The 13,440-nt window shown below is 40.5% G+C and overlaps 1 protein-coding gene and 1 non-coding gene across 2 annotated transcripts; both read left to right on the top strand.

The window, feature by feature from the left end:
• The first annotated feature begins 3,709 nt into the window (after positions 1 to 3,709).
• On the top strand, positions 3,710 to 12,897 carry SLC25A3 (solute carrier family 25 member 3). Its single transcript, XM_005143128.2, has 8 exons — positions 3,710 to 3,793; positions 3,943 to 4,096; positions 8,004 to 8,125; positions 10,635 to 10,814; positions 10,925 to 11,106; positions 11,784 to 11,956; positions 12,331 to 12,441; positions 12,561 to 12,897. Exons 2-8 carry the CDS (start codon positions 3,949 to 3,951, stop codon positions 12,719 to 12,721), a joined length of 1,077 nt encoding a protein of 358 aa, XP_005143185.1. The 5' UTR covers positions 3,710 to 3,793; positions 3,943 to 3,948; the 3' UTR covers positions 12,722 to 12,897.
• On the top strand, positions 11,234 to 11,473 carry LOC115945505 (small nucleolar RNA SNORA53). Its single transcript, XR_004079828.1, has one exon. It is a non-coding gene; the product is annotated as a small nucleolar RNA SNORA53 (small nucleolar RNA).
• Positions 12,898 to 13,440: the final 543 nt, after the last annotated feature.

Genomic DNA, 13,440 nt, shown 5'->3' with positions numbered 1-13,440 from the left:
CATGACAATATTGGGGGGGTTGGTGAATTTTATTCTCATGATTGGTCATAGTGCTTAGAATACTGTGCTGAAAACATTATGTACCTTGATTTGCTTGTCTTGAGTTACAGCTAACAGAGCTCATGCTTTTCGCTTTAAATTGTGCATTAATCTTGTAGCGTATGGAGCCTGGTATCAGGCTGTGAATGGCTAGGAGGTATCACTTGTAGTGTTGAGACTTACTGTGGCACCTGATCCATGGTGAGGCTGTGACAGCTTACCTACTGTCTGAGACAAGATCTTAAATTCTATGTGTGTTTTGAAACTGATTTGTAAGTAGGAAACTCTTTGTTCTCCAACTAGACTTTCTAGCACCATGCTCTGTACTGCCCTACAGAAGCTTTCAGGTCCCTGATAGACTTGATCTATGTATGTTTCAGTTTGTTTCTTGTGGCACAACTTAGGAAAACCCCTCATGGTATTAAAATCTGCAGTTCCTATTAATTACCTTCTCACATGGTTCTGTGGACAAAATACTGTTTGTTGTGGGTTTGTGTTTTGGGGGTGGTGTTTTTTTTGTTTGGGTTTTTTTTTAAAGGGCATTAACTGATTTGTACAGAGTTGAAGTAAAGCTGAGTACCAAAAGAATGCCTTTAATTAATACAAGCTCCAAAAAGAGGCTGTTTAGCTGAAAAGTATAATTACAAATAAAGCTTGTGAAGTTATGTGGCATGTCTTGTGCATAGTATATTTTTGGCTTGCTTTGAAGTTTCATATTGGGCTGATAAGCTTTTTAAAAAAAATGGGGATGGATTGTGATGTATAATTTTAAATCTTGTGTTTACAGACAGGCATTCCAGCACATCCTTTATTGTCAGTTAATATAGCTTTTACTGTATGTTTAGTAAGTCTACCTGATTTTATCTAAAACTTTTCCTATGTCTTAAGCTTTTTTTCCTTGGGGAGTATACCAGGCTGCTTTGTACCAGTGTAACAGCAGGCTATCACAGATGTATACATACATGTATGTGTTCATACAACATAGGGCCTACAAGTTAATTTAACTTGTAGTCCTAAGGTGGCATGTATACCTCTAAGTACTATGTATTGTTTGATATTGAAAAGTAATTCCTCAGATTCTCTCTCACACCTCACTTTGAAATTCTTTGTCAGCCTTGGTACATTGGGGAGAATTTAGATTAAAAAGATCATCAGATGAGGAGAGGACTCTTGGGGCATTTAGAGATTTTGTTAGTTCCTGCATTCAGATGATGTGACTTGTTCAACCCAGCTAGTTTGGATCCTGTTAAGGCTTCCCTTTGGCTGTGAAACTTACAGCTTGAATTGATCTGTTACTGATTCTTTAGAATCATGGTCTAGTAGTTCTGGTGTTGATAGAATAAATAAGTAAAATACACGCTTATGACAGCAGATGCTACTTGTGCTAACTTGATTATCAAAGGTGTGGTTGGCTGTTTCGCCATCTCATTGTGTATTTTTAAAAGCAGTATGTCATCTGGAGAGCAAGTTTATGAGTGCTTTGATTTTACTTGGAGGCTTCACCAAAATGTTAGAACTACGAGGAGTTACTGTAGGACAAAAACTAGTCTGCAGTTTGTTGATTGTGCACTGCTTAGGGGCCGGGGGGAGATAGAGGGGGGTGTATGGTGGGTGTTAGTAACAGAAGGATAGATGTAACTAATTAAACTTTGGAGTTGCCAAACTGTCATTTTCCTAAATTCCACAAATTTGAAATGTAATTTTTTTAAATCAATTTTATTTACAATAGCTCTTTTTACTATGAATCTGACAGAGGTTACCTTTTGGTGTCCACATCTTTCAAGTCTTCATCTATTACAAATTTTGGTATGTGTCAGAAAATCAGATTAATCTAGATAGTTTGAATTGCATGCTGTTGCTATTTTATTCTTTCACAGGTGGGAAATGGTATGCATTTAGCAGAAACACATTATTTTGGTATTTTCACAGGGTTATGTTAGACTGCTGTTTAACAGTACTTGTTAACAGTACAGCTGTTAGAAGTTAATTGGCAGTAAACCCAAAGAAACTGATGGTTCCACAGACTATCAAGTGTCAGTACTAGTTGTGCATAAAAATTGCCATTAGATGTATGTATAGTCACATGTTCATCCTTCATAATTGGAACAGAGGTTATCTCTATGTTCTGCAATAATTTCAATCATTTAAATGTACTTTGTTTTGTGAAATTTGGCTTTTAGAAAACATTGCTACCAACAATTGTTTAAATGCAGGTGAGTACAGCAGAACAGTAGCAAAAATGAACAATTCCGGCCTGTCTCCATTGCTGCCAGTGGCAGGGAGGTGAGCAGCACTTCAAGCTCTCATCTGGTTGCCAAATGAAAGAATCAAGTTCAGTTGGCCTTTTCCTACGTAGCAGTTGGAGTCAAGTTTACCCAAGAGGGATTTAACCTCTTTATGACAATGCTAGGAAGCATATGTCATTTTTGCCTGTGTAAGACTGCCTGAATCAACTGTTAGCAATTAGAGCCAAGTCCTCACACCACTGTAGCTTGTCATCCTCTAGGGAAGTTTGGTTCAATAGGAGCTGCTGAGTTGCCAAAGGGGTGTTCCTGCAGGTGTGCTGTCAGTATGGCTCCCTGCCCAGGAGCAATAGCTGGGATGTTCAGTGTGTGCCTCCTGCTGTGCTGTCTGCTGTGCTTGTGTTATGGAGCACTCTAATGGAAGGGGTATGAATGAGATAGTGAGAACTTGGGAGTTCTTATCTCTCAATAATCAGCTGAACTGTGTTGCACTGGTTTGGACTGTGTAAATCCACTAAAATGAGTGAAATCAGTTACAAGAAAGTGTAGTTTAAGGTAGTTAAGGCTAAGCTTGGGTGTTCTGTTAAAGAACAGTCCACTTGTAACAAAACTATCTCACCATTATCTGGCAGCAGCTGTAGCTCTTGTAGCACAGGCCCTTGCTAGCTTGCAGGCTTGCCATTGGAAAGAGGAATGCAGTTGTAGAGGCTGTGGGCAGAGTGTTTGGTGGCTTCTCTCTTGTCTGTGCTGGATTCGGCATGGTGCTGCATCAGGGGCCTGGTCAGATGGGTGCGGCTTTTGTGGAAGGAATTGCTTCTTGCAGCTTTGCCAAGAAGTATCACTAGCTGTGAGTAAACAGAACTGGACTTCTTTAAACTCATCTTAAACTTTGGGTGTGATTGGCGCCTGCACTGTGAACCAAGAACAGCTTGCTAGTGCTAGAAGCAGGCTGTTGTAGCAGGAGTATGGGAGTGTCTCCGGTTTGACATTGCCCCGGGCTGTAGCTCTGCGGACTGGCTGGCAAGTGCCCAGATACGGGAAGGTTCAGAAGTTCAGGCAGAGTTTAACAGGGAGGGTACACCAATACCTCCCTTCCGAGCTACCCAACAAGTCACGGCCTTCCTCAGGCCTGTCACAGCTGCGGCGCTCGCCTGACCTAGGCAAGGGCACGGGGCAGCCGACCGGCCCATGAACCGATCGGCAGCTGTGGGGCGCAGCCAGTGCCTCGTCGCCAGCCGCTCCAAGGGGCGCAGCCCAGTAACCCCGGGATAAGGGCTGACCCTACCCCTCACCTCCCCCGGCCCGGAGCGCAGCCGTGAAGGGAGGGAAGGGGAATGACGAAGGGCGTTGGTAGCGCCTGCGCGTGCGCGGTAGTGCAGTTTGGCAGGGCGTCTCCGCCAATGGCTCAGCAGCTTCTTGGGCTGTGACTCCGCCCCTTGCGCCGGCGAAGGACAAAGTGACGGAGCCGGGCCCGCGGTCAGCCTCTGCGCGAGCTGCCGCCATCTTAGCAGGTGAGTCAGGACAGCGTGCGGCTGCCCGCTCGACGGGGTCCGCTACTCGGCCCGGGGCGACGGGCTGCATCGTGGGTGTTGGACTAGCCGTTCGGACCCGTCGCTGGCCCCGCAGTCCCACTCCGCTCTGCTCTTCTCGCCTGCTTCAGGTCGCCATGTTCTCCTCCATCGCGCCGCTCGCCCGGCTCAACCCCTTCTACGCGCCGCATTTCCAGCCGATCCAGGATGGGGTGAGGAAGCGAGCGGAGCCCACCGAGGCGCCCACCACGCGGCGGAGCTTGGCGGCCGCATCCGCCGGTGAAGGTGAGAGCGGGTGGGAGGGATGGAGACCGTGGCGAGGCCCGCGGCGGGGAAGGCGCCCTTGCTAGCGCGACCCCAGCTCTCGCGGGCTTGCGGCAGCCGGAGTGGCGGAGAAGGGTTAAAGCTTTACGGGACTCTGCCGGGGCGGGGAGGAGCGGCTCTGTAGCGGGCGCTGGGCCTACGCGCTCGCTTGGAGGACGAGGAAGGGCACGGGCGGGGGAGGCGCTGGTGGCAGCTTCCGCTCCCCGTGCGGTGTATGCTAAGTGACAGCGGGGATCCGACGTTACTGGAGAAGGACGGGAAGGTGCTGGTTTGGAATAATGAGAGAGATAGCTGATGAAGTCTGTTTCGGGGACAAGAGTGCGTTTGCTGGCTCTTCTGGGCCTGCAGCCTCGAGGGCTGGGACTTCAGACCTACACTTTTTTATTCCCTGGAGTAGCATGTGCATCTGCATGGATTTGAAAGACTTTTCTTTTTTAACTTTTTTTTTGCCATTCCTCTTATTTTTCCCCATGTTTATTCAGAGCTGGACATCTGAACACCCAGACACATTAGAGGTGCCTTTTGTAATTGGGGGGCATGCACCAGACGGCTCTGCTGTCTTTAAGATACAGTGATGCATTTTAGATTTTAAGTGCAAGTGTTTTCTTATTGCATTTGTGACTTCTAAAGGTCAAACGTTGATGATACTACTAATAGTGGAGGTAGACGTTAAAATTCTAATTATTTTAAGCTATTGATAACTTGAAAGTTTTTCTCTACTTTTAATTAAAAAAGAAAAATTGCAGTAGTACTTTCGGCAAGATACTCATCTGAAGTACCATGGTTACTGAAGTACGTTAATGTTCTTGCATGCCCATTCATGTGATATGTGAAAGGGAGCTAGAACTTGTTGGATTTTATTACATTTTCAGGAAAGTACTTATGGCTTTCAGTATGGTATCTTGTTGCTTGCTAGCTAAAGCCATAAATTGCTCTTTGATATTCAGTGGGTGCACTTATTTCTTGAAAGTGTGAAGCTTAATCTTCATCCTGTTTGAAAGCATATGCTGTCAGAGGTGACCAATTTCTTATTCTTTATAGTTTTTTTCTACTGCGTTCATTCTTTCATGGACCAGTTGGTTCTCTGGCCTTTGTGTTGGAGGTTCACACATTTCAGAAGGTATCTGAGCTTACACAAGGTCATACAAAGTCAGTACAAACCACAAGGTCTTTTGAGTTCATGTCAGAGCATTAACTGCAGCATAGTTCAGAGGCAAAGTGTTTTATGATCAGCTCTTGGAATTTGCCCTTGTTAAGGTGTCAGATCAGAAGCAGAGAAATCAAATAATTATGATGCAGCTATCTTAATAGGTAGACAAGTTTTTGGGCTGTATGTTTATGTTTGAGTAGCATCAGGGTGTTTGTCATAAGTCAGCTTCTAGGTATGTCAGCATAATTTTCTTGCCCTCTGTACTACAAATTTATCCAGTTTTCTTTTCATGTAACAGTCTTTAGGAAATTTGATTATTTTAAAATAGGAAGCCTGGTATGTAGTATGGCTTTTTTTACTTAATATGCTATACAATTACAAACTTAGGTACCTGTAAAGAGCTGAAGCCTAATCAATACTGGCTTGCTTTTCCTAATTACTTGTTTTTGAACACCTGGCCAGTAGGTAAGTCTGAATAATAGCATTATAATAAAGCAGGTACATAAAGCTCTATTTTTTTGTGAGTTCTACAATTGTCTGTCAGTTGAGGAGTATCACTTGTAACAGTAAATTATTGTGAAAAAGGGAATGTGAATGAGCACTTCTGGTGTCTGGGCATCATGGTAACTGCTGCAGTACTTGTGCAGCAGGCCAAAGATTCAGCTAGACAGAGCTGCCCTGAAATACAGACTCAAGGATCTGTTCTCTGATTACATCTTCATAGAAAACTATGTGAGTGTTTAACGAGTCATACTAGCAAATTGTAAGCAGGATATTACTACTGCCTGCAAGTCTGCTAGCATAACGAACCTTTTTTAGAGGCATGTGTAAGTCCTGGACCATCATATTTACAGTATTGAGCAGTATCTCAGTTAAAAAAGAAAATACTCATAGGTTATGCATTATTCTGATTGTTAACTGATTTCATCCTTCAAGGATAGGCTTAATATAGTGTCTGTTTCAGTATTTGTTATTTTAAAGTAGAGAAAAAGTGACACTTTTATTGCCTTGTTGATTAATTATGAAGAGTAAGGTGAGAAACATGAACATAACAGGCAATACACAGCCTGCAGCAGTTGAGGGAAGTTCCCTTCCCTCAAGCAAAGATAGAAGCTGGAAAAACTTGCTAGTGTTAATTGGTGCTCTGTTGGTGCTGTTGAATGTAGTTGTAAATTTTTGTTGATGTTCAGAGAGGAATTCATTACAGAAGCAAAAAAAAGCCCAAAGAAGTTCTTAGAAGCTCTGAATAAGATAGGGTTTTGCTGACTTTTGATTTTCATTAGTGTTTTTGTGAGGATATTTCTTAATTAAGTTTCTGTAACACTAATGTCTGTTCCAGTATATTGAAGTAACACCACTAGATTTAACAGCAAAAGAATCTAGGTTGTCCATTTCTACTGTGGGGAATATTTTCTATATGATATATTGTTTTCTATATGCTTATTTAGTATATTGATTTTGCTTATGTATTTTAAATGCTAAGTATAATAGCAGAATGATGTTGCTACCTCATGCTTGTTTCATACTGTTAATTGTAAAAATTACAAATAAAAAATTTGTTTCTTGGTTACCCCTAATCATACCCTCTGTAGCTTCTTCAAAAATGGAAGAGGGGAACTGATCCTTTTTTTTTTTTTTTCTAGCGTGAGTAACTTTACCTCATTGGAATTTATGAAAATAATAACCTGTTCTTTTCAGACTGGATGGTTTTATACATAGTACCATATGGAGCAGTGCAAATGAAATATCCTTGATTAAACATGATGGGGAAGATTCTTTAATGAGCTTTTTTTATAGGCATTGAATGTGATAATAATAACGTGGTTTCACTAAACAGAAGCTGTATAAATCTGAGAGTCTGTTTTAGACTGAAAAGAAATAAAATCTATATAAAAATCTGTAAAATACCTGAAAATGTATCTGCATAAAGAAAAAAATCCAGTGCTGATCTTGTAGATCTGTATGGTTTCTATTAAATGCAGAAGTTGTACTATCATAGAATATTTAACCAAAGAAACTGTAATATTAGAAAAATACTATTCTTGCTTAATTGCTTGGTGTAAGAAAGGGTTGGACATTGCAGCTGAGTCATAATTTCTTTTAGCAGCTTCTGAGATTAATTTCTATGGTTTAAGTGTGCTGAGTGCTAAAACTTGACTGTTTCATCCATTGCTATTTTTTTAATATTTTTTTTTTAAGGAACAAACTCAATTTCAAAGGCTTAGAACCAAATCTTGTCAGTCCAAGAGGTGCTAATTCAAAGCAAGGGAATTATTTTTGAGTATAGCACTACAGCTGCATAATACAGCATGGGAGATTGGTGTAATACTTTTAAGAAGGTAGCTCAGTCAATTTTATTTATTTTCTGAGCTTTGTTGCCATTTATGATTGATCCTATAGATATAATTTCTTTTTTTTTTCAATTAACTAGAATACAGCTGTGCATATGGCTCGAACAGATTCTTTTTGCTTTGTGGCCTTGGTGGGATTATTAGCTGTGGAACGACACATACAGCCCTGGTTCCTCTAGACCTGGTTAAATGCAGAATGCAGGTTTGTGCTGCATGTCAGTATGCGGTAGCATTGACAAAGTGTGTTTAGTGTGGTATATTTAATCTACTAATGAACTGGAGACATAAGCCATCCCCTGAACATCATTGTCTAACAGTGCATGGAGTTTATGCAAAAGCATGGTGTGTCTTTTATTTTTTGCTGCAGAATACAGTTGTGAATATGGCTCGCTCAAGTTTTATGCTCTCTGTGGCGTTGGTGGGGTCCTAAGTTGTGGCCTGACGCACACTGCTGTTGTACCTCTGGATTTAGTGAAATGTCGTATGCAGGTTTGTATTAACTTAAACATTTCTTAAGCTTTTTCTCTATGTACCCAGCACATTAAGTGTTTACAGTAGAGACACTATTTTTTCTGGAGGATAGGAAATGAGTAAACATGAATGGGGCTTTCTTAACTACTGTTGTGAGCCTAACAAAGTACTGCTTTCAAGAGAAGCAGAGGCATTTAAGATAATCTGGGTGAATTATTTTTGACTGCATTGAAAGCACAGTTGACTGACTTTGCTGAAAGTTCCCTACCATGATATCCTTTTTGCTGGCTGGTAGGCTCTTTAGCACTGTCTATGTGCTGTTGGAGAAAGAAAATAGTATCTTTGCTGTCCTGAAGATCTGTGGGTTTTTAGCTTGAAGTGACATGCATGTATAATTTGATCCATTAACATTGTGGATTATCCATGCATGGTTTATGGATTGGATACTTTATGATGATGCCACTTTGAATGGAATGGACAAAACTTAATATGGTATTGATAAAGCCATCGGTGCTTGTGGCTGCTCTTGAAGTGGTTCTTGATATAATTGAAAGGGGTATCATCACATCACACTTAATTTGCAGTATTAGTTTCCACAGTAAAATCATCTACTGAACAGCTGTATATAGAAATGTACTACTGTATTTATTCAGGCAAATCTGCGCCTCAAGAAAAACAAATTAAGCAAACTTATAAATGTCTGGAAATACAGTAGTTCATGACTTCCCTTTTGCATAGGCTGACTATTAAAGTGGCAATTTTGTAATGATAGAACTAAGATTAGGAGGGAAAAATTAATTTATTAACAAGACCTGTTAGTGACATTAGGAATACGGCGTGTGGTGGTCTTATTCTGGAAGGCCTTTATTTAGCATTCTTTGTAAGAGCACCTTTTTCACATACTTGAGAGCACCTGAAGTTCTGGTCGCAAACTAGTAATGCTGTAAAACAGGGTACCTTGGTTGAGGGCACATCCTACTTTCTACAACATTTGCATCAAGACCAGGTTAACTGTAAGAATTCTCTGTTTCTGCTAGTGGGGAATAGCTATAGTTGTAGCTCTGTATGTGTTTTATTGAAAATGTAGCTTAACTGCACTCTTTCATTGTTATGGACGTCAGATTACAAGATTGGTACCTTGACTACCCATGCCTAAGGTTGAGTTTCCTGAGATTGATTAATCATAGGTAGAGAGGATATAGCATCTCAAACAGCTGTTAATCTGACCCCAGATTGGGTTAACAGGCAGAAGTCTTGAGAGACACAGTGCTGCATTTACAACTGGAAGCGAGGCCTTATGCTTTCCAGACTTCAGCTATGTGGTTGGTGTGCTCAGTTTGGGCTGCTAGTCCTGCTCTCCTCTACATGGCAAGGGTAGTGACACTTCTTTCTTCTCCAGCACTTAGAGGAAGGTGTGGATTTCTGCTGTTGCATTGTAAAATCTGTCAGCATGTATCTCTATACAGATCTAGTACAGAGGAAGTTACTGATCCTTCCTAGATGCTCCAGGCAGGAACCCTTTGCTTGCTCTTAGGTTTTTTTAAGAAGAGGTCACCTTTTATGTAGATGATAATTAAGCATGATTATGATACAAACATAGTCTCATTTTACAGTACCCAATTAAATACCCAGTATTATGAAATTCTGGATGTTTAGGTGAGCTAGGTCTTAAGTAAGTTCTTGCCAGACTGCAAGACAAAATAACAGTCGCTACAGGTTAGCATGCATGTTCCATAGCTCTTTCTGAAATTGTTAGTTGACTTCTTACTTGATACCTTCCTTATTCTCTGAGGAAACATTAGATGATTTCATATATGAAGATTAACATTGTGATGTGATTTAAAATTTGTCAGAATGACGTACTTATTCAGATTGGTCCTTTTAAAAATTTCTAATGAGTTATTAATGAAATCTCAAAAGTTTTGTGTGCAGAAAATAGTTTGTATGTACTGTTTACTTTGAAGTCAAAGTGCAAGTATAGAAGTTCCTGAGTACTCTTTGATCTGCTTTGCTATATCTGTCTGTATTCGATTGGGTAGAGGGATCATACTAACCTTTTCTGACTAAGAATCAGGTGAATTATCAGGCTTGGTTTGTGGCAACACATGGGTGTTGATAGGTGTGTAAAGTGATTGAAATTGCTGACGGAAGCTATCAAATTTTGAAAGAATCTGATCTAAAAAGTATTATGTAACTATACTACTGACAGAGTTACAATAGTGATTTCAGTAGATCTTTTTGTTACAGAAAGTCATATTGTGATTTGGAGAATAAATGTAAAGCAAGATTCACGTGGTTTGTTTGTTCCCGGTTATTGAGGAACATACTGGCTGTTAAAGTAAGGGTTTGAAACTAATGCAGCTGTAATGGTTGTTTGCTAGTGTAACCTTGTAAGTACATTATTTGTCAGGGGACCTTAGGAAGCCAGCTGTATGTGGAATTTATAAGAATTTTATGTTTCAGATGGTGGAGGGCTGAGAGGGAAATAGTAAGCTATATCAAGCAGTTAACTGCCTGTTCTGTTTAGGTTGATCCACAAAAATACAAGAGCATCTTCAATGGATTTTCGGTGACAATCAAGGAAGATGGTGTTCGTGGCTTGGCTAAGGGTTGGGCTCCAACCTTTTTTGGATATTCCATGCAGGGGCTTTGTAAATTTGGTTTCTATGAAGTTTTCAAAATCCTGTATGGCAACATGCTGGGAGAGGTAAGCCTTAAGTGGTTTACATGAGAGTATATTTATTGTAGTATTAGTAACACAGAGTATTTACAAAAGCATAATTCATTAACAAAACCGTGTGTTTAAACTCACTTCAGGAAAATGCATACTTGTGGCGTACTTCACTATATTTAGCCGCATCTGCCAGTGCAGAATTTTTTGCGGACATTGCTCTGGCTCCAATGGAAGCTGCAAAAGTTCGAATTCAAACACAGCCTGGATATGCTAACACTCTGCGGGAGGCTGTACCTAAAATGTTTGGAGAAGAAGGCATCTGGGCGTGAGTATCTCTCGATATTAATTTTTATTTTTTATTCAGGATCTTGATGTTGAGTATTTTTTTTCCTAATGAAGAACTGTTGCTAAAACTAATTGTGGCTTTAGTGTATAATACTGACTGTTAATTCCACATGCTCCTTAGATCCATCTTTGTGAATATTTTTGTGCTGAGTTCTGCTGGATAACTTCAGTTTCTAGCAGTTCCAGTCAGAGATATTCAGCAACTTTTTGGTTGTACAGTCAAAGATGCTTGAGTCATTGGCATGTAAGAGTAATATAACTGCATGTTAGCTTTCTGTTCTGATAGAAGTGGCTGTAAATATACAAGTCATTTATTGCTATCAGGACTTGGCTGGTATGCGGACATAAACCTTACTGCACTTGTAGTATCAGTACTGCATTAGTGCAGTGTTTTGGGATCTGAAGTGACCACAGAAACAGCTATGCAGCATAGGGATCAGGTACATTCTAATTCATGTTGCTGTTGTAAGTTAATACTTGGGAACTAATAAAACTTTAATTTCTGTTCTGTATGTATTGAGCCACTTAAGCCTTACAGTGTCAGTATTTAGAAGTTACATTCTTGATAGCAACAGTAAGCTAATACATGCACCAAGTTAGAAATGTACCTTAGGTGCTGGAGAAAATCAAACTGAATTTGGCTCTTCTCTGGTTAAGTTTCTATAAAGGTGTTGCTCCATTATGGATGAGACAGATTCCATACACAATGATGAAATTCGCCTGCTTTGAACGTACTGTCGAAGCTCTCTACAAGTATGTCGTTCCCAAGCCACGAAATGAATGTACAAAAGGAGAACAACTGGTAGTCACATTTGTGGCAGGCTATATTGGTAAGGAATCTTTTTAAGTCTTCATTAATGGACTACTGCAATTCTGTGAACCTGTTCCTTTTCAGAATATCACATAGATGTGACTAGAATGAGAGAAATTACATATAACTTTAAATGTGCAGGGGAAAAAACAAGTGCTAATCTATAAGTGGCAAATGGGTCTGTAGTAGGACAATACTCTTAATTTTTCCTATATATTACCAATATTAATGTCCAGGTTTAGAAATTGCAGTTTTAGGATACTAATAGGCTTGACATAGCTTCTGTGCGATTATTAGCAATTTATTAGAAAGTGTTTCAGATAGTTGTACTTCATGTACATAGTTATGGTACAGGTAAAATACCACAGAACTAATGTCAAATTGTTCTTTCAGCTGGTGTGTTCTGTGCTATTGTGTCCCATCCTGCTGACTCTGTAGTGTCTGTGTTGAACAAAGAAAAGGGCAGTTCTGCTTCACAGGTTCTTCAGAGGCTTGGATTCAAAGGTACATCCTTCCTTTCATGTATTTTGGATCAAGTGTTTGTGGCATGTTGTGTTTTGTGGGGGATTTCTTTTTTTTTCCTGTTGTCTTACACCTCTCATGCTTTTTGTTTTGCTCTGCAGGTGTATGGAAGGGTCTGTTTGCCCGTATCATTATGATTGGTACCCTGACTGCACTACAGTGGTTCATCTATGATTCTGTGAAGGTTTATTTCAGACTTCCTCGTCCACCTCCACCAGAAATGCCAGAATCTCTGAAGAAGAAGCTTGGTCTGACCGAGTAGACAACTCATGGACTGACTGTACTGGCCCTCCCAGTGATGAGTTTCATGAAACTTTTATATATTTGACTATGTAGAAAACAAACTGTATATGATACTACTATTGGCTGTGCCCTCATCCCCCATGAGGGTTTAAATTCTACCACTGTCATTGCCTGAAATAAATGAGAAAGATAGTGCTTAGTGTCTCTTTACTACTGCATCTGTAACCTCCATTTCGTAGCAGCAAATACCTCAAATACTGCTTCCCACCTCATCCTCCCCAAATAATAATAAAAATAGTAATCTGCACTTCAGGAACTAGCAAATTGTGAAACAATTGTAACAGAAATAGGCTTTCACTGTTTCTAGAGAAGTGCCAAGAATCTCTCCTTGCATAACTGCAGAAGCTTAACTGCAGTTCTATGCACTTTGAGTCTAACATTGGATTTGCCTGTAATGAGCTGCTACTGTAGAATAGCTGAATGGTTGAGATGCGACTGAGTCTGACATGGCCTGTTGGTCATGGTATGGGTGTTCTCTGCAGAGATAAAAGGAGTCTTATATGTAATAGAGCTGTTTCTGCTTTGGGGTGGTCATCCCAATATAACTTAACTGTCATGGGTTCAGCAGTAGCTCATGCTCTGCCAGGGGGGAGGGAGAGATAGGGCGCCTGGTCTGGGCTAGTCAGGGAGGTATTCCATACCACAGCACATCCTGCTCGGGGAGGGGACTGGAAGCTG

Source organism: Melopsittacus undulatus, chromosome 5, assembly GCF_012275295.1.
Source record: "Melopsittacus undulatus isolate bMelUnd1 chromosome 5, bMelUnd1.mat.Z, whole genome shotgun sequence".
Taxonomy (NCBI): Eukaryota; Metazoa; Chordata; class Aves; order Psittaciformes; family Psittaculidae; genus Melopsittacus; species Melopsittacus undulatus.
The sequence above is the reverse complement of the archived record's forward strand: the minus strand, read 5'-3'. Positions and strand labels throughout refer to the sequence as shown.